Below are 10,272 nucleotides of genomic sequence, written 5' to 3'. Positions count from 1 at the left end.
AACCACTGAGCTAAAGCCCTCCAGTATGCCCAGTTTTTTTTATGAAGAATCACCAGTTCCTCTCACAATGAAGAAAAGTAAATCAGAATATCTCCTGAAAAGAAAGTTATTAGGGAATAGACTTGAATAATTAACTTCATGAAAATTTTCATGGTAATAATGCTTCATAGCAAGGTGGTGTACTAAACGGATGGTTTCATTATGTGTAGTGGTGCCTGCTATATCCACTACAAGTTTTAACCTGTAGTAATTGAGCACAGTTATTTTGCATTGGCAAAATTATACCAACCACCATTTCAACAATGATAGATCACCATTATTTCTGTTTTTACTTCATGAATAAAATAGATCTAGTTTAAAATATTATTTGAATCATACTGGGTGTGGTGGTGCATACCTGAAATTCCAGCACTTGAGAGACAGAGGCAGGAGGATCCCTGTGACTTCAGGGCCAGCCTGAACTACAAAGTGAGACCTTGTCTCAGGAAAAAAAAATAGTTGATCATTACTAGCAGTATATGATTTTTCTATAAATTTTTTTTTTTTTTTTTTTTTTTTTTTTTTTGTACTGGGGATCAGACTCAGATCCTTGCATTTTCGAGGCTGGAGGTGAAACCACTGAGCTAAAGCCCTCCAGTATGCCCAGTTTTCTTTATGAAGAATCACCAGTTCCTCTCACAATGAAGAAAAGTAAATCAGAATATCTCCTGAAAAGAAAGTTATTAGGGAATAGACTTGAATAATTAACTTCATGAAAATTTTCATGGTAATAATGCTTCATAGCAAGGTGGTGTACTAAACGGATGGTTTCATTATGTGTAGTGGTGCCTGCTATATCCACTACAAGTTTTAACCTGTAGTAATTGAGCACAGTTATTTTGCATTGGCAAAATTATACCAACCACCATTTCAACAATGATAGATCACCATTATTTCTGTTTTTACTTCATGAATAAAATAGATCTAGTTTAAAATATTATTTGAATCATACTGGGTGTGGTGGTGCATACCTGAAATTCCAGCACTTGAGAGACAGAGGCAGGAGGATCCCTGTGACTTCAGGGCCAGCCTGAACTACAAAGTGAGACCTTGTCTCAGGAAAAAAAAATAGTTGATCATTACTAGCAGTATATGATTTTTCTATAATAAACATGGTTTTGAAATAATCTGGTGAAGCTAAGCCTTCTCCTTAGCTGAGTTTTTACCCTTCCTCATTGTTTTTTTCAAGTATAGGTTTGCTTCAGAATTAGCTATCCCTCCCAACCTGCCGATCACTAGTCTTAAGGAAATGATGCCACTACCTGTCACTTGTTGAAACTGAAAATCTAGAAATTATCCTTGATTTCTCTTTACTTCACTCTTCCCTCCCACCATCCAGTCTTTCATCAGGTTCTTTTGGCTTTATCTTGGAAAAGTGTCTTGAGTTTGGCCATATTACTTCATTTCATCTCACAGAAACAATATTGTAGAACAGGTTAAGAGCCTGGGCCTGTCTACACTTGAATTCTAGATGTGCAGCCACATCTTAAGAAACTGTGTAGCTTTTTCTGTTTGCTTCATAAGTAAATGAGATTAAATTTACTTTTTAGGATTATTGTAAAGATCAGGTAAATTAATAAATATCAAATATTTAAAATGAATAAATACAGTAGTGCCTTAGTTCATGAACTTAATTTGTTTTACGATTTTGTAGTATATGACCATGTCTGTGTTTGTGTGGGAAAGATGACCTTGATTATGTTTATCACTGAGTGCAGAGTTTGTAAACAAAAACAAAATTTTGCCAAACCTTTCTGTTTGTGAACCAAATTGTTTGCAAACAAAAACATTCATGAACCAAAGTACCGCTGTACAACACTTGGAATAATGTTTGGTGCATATGTACTAAATGAGTATTAGCTATCATCATCACCTTCATCTCTATCTCCATTTAGTAGTTGGGGACTTTTTTTTTAATTTCTTACCTGTACCATGATCACTGGTGTTTGTTCTAGGTTTTTCCTTTGTGTCTGTTCACTACAGAGCAATGAGAGTCCTGCTTTTAAAAAAGCATTGATATCTTTATACCAAGACCCTGTTTAGAATAAAGTAAGGTCTTAGCATTAGAATTTTATTCTAAGTATTGTAATGCTTTACTAATACACCTGGTTTATTCTACTTTGCATTTCCATTTCCTCTGCCCATTCTGCTCCTAATCTTTAGTAGCTGGCTTCCCTTAATTCTTTATGACAATAGAATAAGAATCCATTAGAAAAAGAGTTTAATTTGATTTGTGTCACTTCTCTATTCTTAGTCCCTAGAATGGTGGCTGGCATGTGGTAGCTGCTCAAATATTTAGTTGAATGAATAAAACTGAGGGGTTTTGTTTTGTTTTGTTTTAGAGTATCTTAACTCCATCTGTGCACATGGTGGCCAATAAAAGTACCTCTTTTGTAGGCATTTTAAAACCAGTGATATAGTTGAATAAGTCATGCATATTGGGTTTAAATTCTCATACTGCCATTTTCTGCAGGTGAGCCTTGGGAAAAGTTGTCTAAGTTCTTTTAGCCTAATTTTATTCATTTATAAATGAGTAACACATTTATAAGTCAGTAAAGAGTGTGTGGTTAAATGAGGAGTTCCTTATGAGGCACCTGGTCCTAAAGAACAGAACTTATTGTTCATTTTTGGGCCTTTTATTATGTGGAATTTTTTTGTTGGCTTTGGGTCTAAACTGGCTCTTTATGGAGGTTTACAAAGTGTGCATCTTTATAAGAATACACATACAGAAGAGTTGAATACTCATACTGCAGACATTTAATGGCATGGCTATGAGCCAGACACCATTTCAGGCATTACAGATACAGAAGGAAACCACAGCCTTTGTTCTTATGGAGCTTTCTTTCTAGTGGAAGAAGAGTGATGATAAATGTGACAGATGGTGATAAGTGCTGTGAAGAAAAATAAAACTATACAAGGGACAGAAAGTAACAAGGGTAGTGTGCTATTTTGGTAGCTGCTCATTTAGGTAGAGACCTGAATGAGGGGAGTGAGCTATGCATATATTTGGAGGACAGTGTGCCAGGCAGAAGATTTGGCATTGCAATGGCTGAGGATTGGAATAAATCTATTTTCTAAGGAACAGATGGACAGTACGGCTGCAATGTTGGAGAATTAAGGCTGGACAGGCAAACGGGGGTCCTGGAAGGCTAGTATCTCACTGGGCTTTGTCCATTTTCCTGTGACTTTGGTTCTTATTCTGTTTTTGGTAAGTCTGAATGTTGAAGAAGAAACCTCATTTGTGGTAAAACACTCTTTCAACACATCGTTTCCCTTATGTATAAGAGAAGAGAATTTAAGTAAAATGTTAGTGTAACCCCCCCAAAGTACCAAGTCTAACAACCACAAAATAATTTAATAGGATTTGTTGTAGTATGCATTATTTTTCTTGGGTCTATTTGGATATCATTAAGGAAATACATCATGGTAAATTTTTAAAGAAATGTAGGAACTAATTTTTTTTCCCATAGTGCTGGGGATTGAACCTAGAGCCCCACACATGCTAGCCAAGCTCTATAGGACCTGATTTTTTTTTTTTCTTTTTTGTACTGGGAATTGAACTCAGGGCCTTGTGCTTGCCAGGCAAGTACTATGCCACTGAGCTACATCCCCAGCCCAGACCTGAAATTTTTATTGGAAAAGTTTCTGAATGTTTATTTTTTAGAAAATAATTAATATATTGGCAAATTTTTAAAAGGACAGACTTGGCAAGTGACGCTAATAGTAACAGTCATTACTTCAAAATTTTCATTTACTGTAGGACTTTTCATTCATTTAGTCATATTTGCTTCTAATTGAGCACATAATAATTAGATAAAACAATATTATTAATGAAAATATTTAAAATGATTTTTAAAAACTTATTTAAATAGTAGGAAAACTCACAAAACACATGAGACCTGCATGTATAATCTATAGTTCTCTTTGGCTCTATGATAACTTAGAATATTCGTATTCATTTTGAACTATTTTATATTTGCCTTATATAATTATTTTCATTTTTCCCCCAATAAAGCATTTTCCTTATGGGCAATTATATTGTTTGGTCAGAAGAGAAGTGCAGACTTTAAACTTTTTTATATTAAAAAAAAAAGAACTCTGGATTTAAATGAAATCTTATGTGGAGCCCTTATCTGCAAGATGACTAAAATCATAGGTTTTATTGTAGTGGAGGGCCCAAAGTGTTGTCCTTTATTTCCTCCTCCATTTGCTCCATTTCCTCTCTCATTTGCTCTCCTCATATGTGAATGATAATACATACCTGTTACAGTGTCTGGTTAATAGAGGTCTGTGATTAATGTTTTCTCCCCATCCACTGTCATTATAAATTCATCATGCTGTGTGTTACGATGTTCACGCAAATTTTCCTGATGATGAGTTATCTGGGTGGATATTGTATCATGTGAGCAGACTTTTACTGTGGATTGAAACAGTCCCCCAAAAATACATTGCTTTATGTATTGTTGCTTAGAATATTCATTAAAGATACTAAAGCTACTGTTTCAAAAGTGGGTGAAATAGTAAGTTCTGCAGGCCCAGTTATTTAAATGCATTTTGAGATTATAAAATGTAATTAGAAATATAAGGATGACTATTTCAATGCAGAATTCTTGCTAGAATATTTTAGCTGCTGGGTTGAGTGTGTTCAGTTTTTAAGATTAGTGAAAAAGAAATTGACTGTGATATATTCCAGATTCCATTACTTATTGGCCCTCATTATGAAGACTGGGTATTGCTCTTAACTGTTCTCAAACTTAATCATTGAATACTAAGTCACCCAGTCAGATGAGGGTTTCTTTTAATTAACATTTTATGTTTTTCATAGATAGATCACAGTGAATTTTTATATATGATTTCTATTTGAAATTGATCTGTAAATTGTGCAGTAGTTAATAAAAATCTTAAAAATGGTATTGTCACAAGTGAATTAAAAAATCAAATCTCCTTAAGTGCCAACAGTATGAACTGGAGAATTTATATAGGTCCATTCTCATTTGCCAAGGTAAAATGCCCTGATTTATACATATTTAACTATCATTAGTGTGATGAAAGATAAGAAATTGAGATTATCACTTACTAATATAGATATTGAAGAGCTATGATCCTTCTCATTTGTAGGCCTAAGAAAATTATTTCCCTCCATTGATTAAGTAGGATAGGATTTTATTTTCAACTTTAGAATTGTTCAGTTTAATTTATAGCATTATTGGATTTTTTCTGCAAATTTTACTGAAACAAGGTTTGAAATTTAATTTAATTAACATCAGACAATTCCTTACAAAAATCACAGACATAATTTTGTTAACACTTGCTTTGGAAATAGGACATACTGTCTTTGTCTGTGCCCCTGCAACAAAATTCCTGAAACTAGGTAATTATAAAGAACAGAAATATATTTTCTCACATTTTTTGGAGGTTGGGAAGTCAGAGGTCAAGGCATTGGCATTTGATGTCACGTGAGAACCTTTTTGCTGCACCCTCCACAGAACAGGAGTGCTGTGCTCTTACATGCTTTGGAAGCCTGTTTTATAAGGCCTTTAATCTCATTCACACAGAACACCCCTTGTGGACTAGTCAGTCTTCAAAGCCCCACTTAGAGGCCAATCTGATCACCTGATCAATCTGATCAATCAGCACCTGCATTTTGGAGAAGACACATTTAAATCACAGCAGATGTGTACCATCACATTGGTATTCCGCATTAACAATCTTTCCTAATGAGATGTCCATGTATTACATAATGTTTGAGAAAGTATTTACACTAACTTACAGGTCATATTCCAAATATTACCTAGATCCACTGGAAAAACTTTGTATTTCAGAAATGTGACTCAAGAGTATTTAATTTTGACCCTGGGAAAAATAATAAGTGTTACCTGGAGTTGAAGGAAAAAGATTTACAGTCAAATAAATTTGGACTGTACTGATACAAGCAGAGCCAAACTTTATTTGAAGAATTTTCAGAGCCTTTAATATTTAAGTATTTTGTATTGGTCAGATTAAACAGTCACTGATCTTATTTTGTTTTGTATATTCTGTTACTTTGGAAATAGAACATGTCTTTGTGTCTCAGTGCTCCTGCAATAAAATTCCTGAAACTAGGTAATTTATAAAGAACAGAAGTATATTTTCTCACAGTTTCAGAAGGTGGGAAGTCAGAGATCCCTAAAAGTATGTGCAAGTTCCATGTCAGATAACACATCATTTTATTAATGGGAAGAAGGAAAATAATCTCTTCTTTCAAAGGATTTATTTGAAAAGTTGCCACTTTTAGAGAATCCATATATAAATTTAAATTTTCTATTTTGTTTTCTGCATGGATTTTGTGGGAACAAATGGGGAAATAAAGAGAAAGAAGACATGGGGTAGAAAGTGTGAGTAGAATAGGAGGAGGAAATAATTCAACCCACCAAGTTAGATTTAAAAATTTGTTTTATCCTTTCTCTTAAATGCTTGTTGGTCTAAAGTTTTGTAGGGATCATAGTGGTTTGTATCTGAACAAATTTTTACAAAATGACTATCATAATTCGCTGCATTAAAGTCTTCTGAAGTTATGCCTCTGCTGTTTAGTGTATTACTGTATCTGTGGACTGGAGAGAATTACACTGCAGTTATTCTGTGTATTGAAGGGGGTGTGTTGTGTGATGATTTTGTTGTCCCTCATGATTTTGGTCATAATTAGACACTAGCTAGATACATAATTGGATACAGTTTGCTTTTTTAAAAACAATTTCCTAAAGAATTTGAGATTTTATTACTCATTTCTTCTCATCTGTCAACATTGTATCCATTAATGTCTTATAATTTTTTAATACAGTTTCTAGTTTTGAAGAGTTGATTACAGAAAGTTCCACTATGTATTAGAGCATATACCATGTACTTTTTTAAGCTAAATTTGTAAATACTCATTCAACACAGATGTCTATATTTCAGATGGAGCAACTATCAGATGAAGAAATTGATCATGGTGCTGAAGAAGACAGTGACAAAGAAGATCAGGACCTGGACAAAATGTTTGGAGCCTGGCTTGGGGAACTGGACAAACTCACTCAGGTTAGTAGTAGTGCTTGAAAAATTAACTGAGAATTTCAAGTCATCACTGAATGTTTTTTTATTTTTAACTTTATTAGTACATGTTTGCAATACATGAAATTTACAGTCATCTTGGGGAGTGATTACATATACACACACCAGATTGGTTTTTTTTTTAAATACCTTCCCTCCCTCCCACTTCCTTCAATTCCCCTATCCTATTTTTCATTCTTGTTGATATTGATTAATCTTAGTCCATAGGATGGCATATCATATTTACATTAATTGAGGTTGTTAGGTTTCTTTACATGGCATATCTTTATTCTACTTATTTCCCCTTCCCCCTACTCTTTACCCCCTCATGGTTTTTTTCCCTTGTACCACTTCTCTATTGCAAAAGATCGTTTATCTTTTGCCCTTCTATCCATCCTTCATTATTCTCTTTGTTTATACTTTGCCTCACTCGAATGAGAGATACCTTACAGTATTTAAGCTTGTGTGTCTGGTTTATTTCACTTAGCAATATATTTTCCAAGTGCATCCATTTTCCTATCAATGTCTCAAATCTCTCATTCCTTATAGTAGAGCAATATTCCACTGTATATAGATACTACATGTTCTTAATCCAATCATCCGTTGATGGGTATAAAGACTGTTTCCAGGATTTAGCTATTTCTCATTATGATGCTATAAACATTGGTATACCATTTTTATTTTAAATCATATATTTTAAAGTATATGATAAAAGATAAGGGTCCTGGAATATAATTTTTTTACATAGTACTATCTTCTGGATTGCAACAAGTTGTACCATAGTCATTAACTTCCAGAAATTTTTAAATTTTTCTTGTGACCCATTGGTTCTTTAGGAGTATACTGTTAATTTTCTAAGAGCTTTTATCTTTTCCGAAATTTCTTCTGTTGATTTCTACTTCATACAATCATTTGATCTGTGTCTTTTAATTGGAGAGTTGATGCCATTAGCATTGAGAGATGTTACTGAGATGTGTTGGTTATTTACCATCATTGCCTTATCTGTTGGTGTATTCTTTGTTTTTCTTTTCTTGATGTTCTTTGTTGGCTGTTTATCTATTGACCTCACTAGTTTCCTCTGTGTTTTTAGCTGTGTTCAGTTTGTTGTTTCTGTTGAAAATGTTCTTGAGTATTTTCTTTCAAATTGATTTAACACACATATCTTCTGAGCTGTTCTTTTTCATGGAAAATCTTCTTTCTCCATACGCTTTGAAGGATAGCTTTGCTGGGTAAATTATCTGGGTTGGAAGTTATGTGCTCTTAGAGCTTGAAACTCCTTTGGCCTGTAGGGTTTGTGTTGAGAAGTCTGCTGTGATTCTAATTGGTTTACCTTTATGTGTGATTTTTGCTTTTCTCTGGCTACTTTTAAAAATTCTGTTTTATTGCTGGATATCTGGTAATTTGTTAAGGACATGCCTTGGTGAGCTTCTTTTTTCATAATTGGTGTTCCGTAAGCATTGCTTACTTGTTTTGGTTTTTTTCTTTTGTTTTATCTTTGGTCATGGATTTTTTGTTTTGTTTTGTTTTGTTTTTTTGTTTTGGTTCCAGGAATCAAACTCAGGACCTTGTGCTTGTGAGGCAGGTGCAGCACCACTGAGCTAAATCCCCAGCCCTAGATTTGTTCTTTGTTTGTTTTGTTGTTGTTGTTGTTTTGGTACCTGGGATAGAACTCAGGACCTTGTGCTTGCAAGGCAGGCAACGGAACCACTGAACTAAATCCCTGGCCCCTGGATTTGGTTTCTTGAGACATGGCCTTGTTAGATAGTTCAGACTGGCCTTGAACTCACTTTGTAACCCAGGCTGGCCTCAAACTTGCAGCAGTCCTCCTGCCCTCAGCCTCTTGAGTACTGGGATTATAAGCATGTACCACCACACTCTCGGCACTTACTTGTATTTTAAACTCTTTTCTTATATTTGGGAAATTTTTCTTCCATGATTTCTGTAAGCATGTTAGTGAATCTGTCTGTCCTTTCTAGTTTTTCTCTAATTCCATTTAACCTTAGATTGGTCTTCTTGTCATCTAGTAGATGCTGAGTAGTCTTCTCTTGTTCTCTTATTTTCTTTTTGGCTTCTTTGAGCTCTTTATCATAATTCACTATTTAATACTAAGTATCAGACACTGTCTTCACATTGGTCATTCTGCAATGTGTGAATTCTGTAGTTTTTTTTTATTATTATTATTTCAGATACTTCTATCTGGCATCTTTTCAAGGGTTCCATACCCTTGTTAATCTGTCATTCAAATTTTAAACTGATGTGGTTAGCTTATCCAGTTTTTTACCTATTTCCCTGAAATTCACTGCAGGCATATTGAGTAAAATTGCTGTGAACTTTTGGGTCACTTCCTCTTTGAACTCATCTATTTTTTTTGTCATTTCTATGAACTTTTGATAGATTTCCGCTACCTGATATTTGTTTTCTTCTTCCTTTGTGACCCCTTGCTCTGCCTTGGGAGAGTTGGGTTTGGAAATCTATTTCCTTGCTTCCCTATTCGCCTATATGTATCTGTATTTATATATATATGCAATTTATATATGTCCCCCTCTTGTCCTTTTTTGAGGGACACAAGTTAGGGATTAGAGAAGTGAGGACAATTTGTGGCTTTTATGAAAATTTTTGGTAGAATGTTGTCCCTCTGTGAATAATTTTCAGCTTCATATGTCCAGTGCTGATATTTACCTCTTCTATTACTTACTTTAAGTCCCTATTTGTTGCTGAAAGTATTACTTCTGGTAATGACAGCATCCACAGATTCAGTCTTACAATATTTCTTTTTTTTTTTTCTATATATTCTTTTTTTATTCTTTTTATTGAGTTTATTGGTACAATCTAGGTATACAGTACAATTACATTCATCATTGGGATTCTGTACCTTTACATAATAGGTCTTGATTCTCATTTTTGTCCCCTTGTCCCTGCCCTCCCTTCACCTCCTCCCCTCCCCATTTACAAACACTTTATTTCCATTTTTTCAGTTTCTCATATTTTTTTCCTCTCCCTTATTACCTTTCCCCCACCCTTCCCACTTTCCCTACACCTTTAGCCCTTTACTTCCTATTTCACATTATTAATTATCTCTTTAGGATCCTGTGTACTATTATAGTTTTTCACACCAAAGAAACTATTCAGTATTTCAGTTAAAGAAATCTCTATATGAACATTAAAAAT

The 10,272-nt window shown here is 34.2% G+C and overlaps 1 protein-coding gene across 1 annotated transcript in view; it reads left to right on the top strand.

Annotated features, from left to right (window-relative positions):
* The first annotated feature begins 6,972 nt into the window (after nucleotides 1–6,972).
* Nucleotides 6,973–10,272, top strand: part of Raph1 (Ras association (RalGDS/AF-6) and pleckstrin homology domains 1) — a 58,366-nt gene continuing 55,066 nt past the window's right edge. The window contains exon 1 of the mRNA XM_033764572.1: nucleotides 6,973–7,092. Within this exon, the coding sequence (XP_033620463.1) occupies nucleotides 6,973–7,092 (120 nt within the window). The remainder of the gene's footprint in view (nucleotides 7,093–10,272) is intronic.

Source organism: Fukomys damarensis, unplaced genomic scaffold (genome assembly GCF_012274545.1).
Source record: "Fukomys damarensis isolate Sample0158 unplaced genomic scaffold, DMR_v1.0_HiC HiC_scaffold_16, whole genome shotgun sequence".
In the NCBI taxonomy this organism is placed as follows: domain Eukaryota; kingdom Metazoa; phylum Chordata; class Mammalia; order Rodentia; family Bathyergidae; genus Fukomys; species Fukomys damarensis.
Note: the sequence above shows the minus strand (reverse complement) of the source record. Positions and strands in the feature narration are given on the sequence as shown.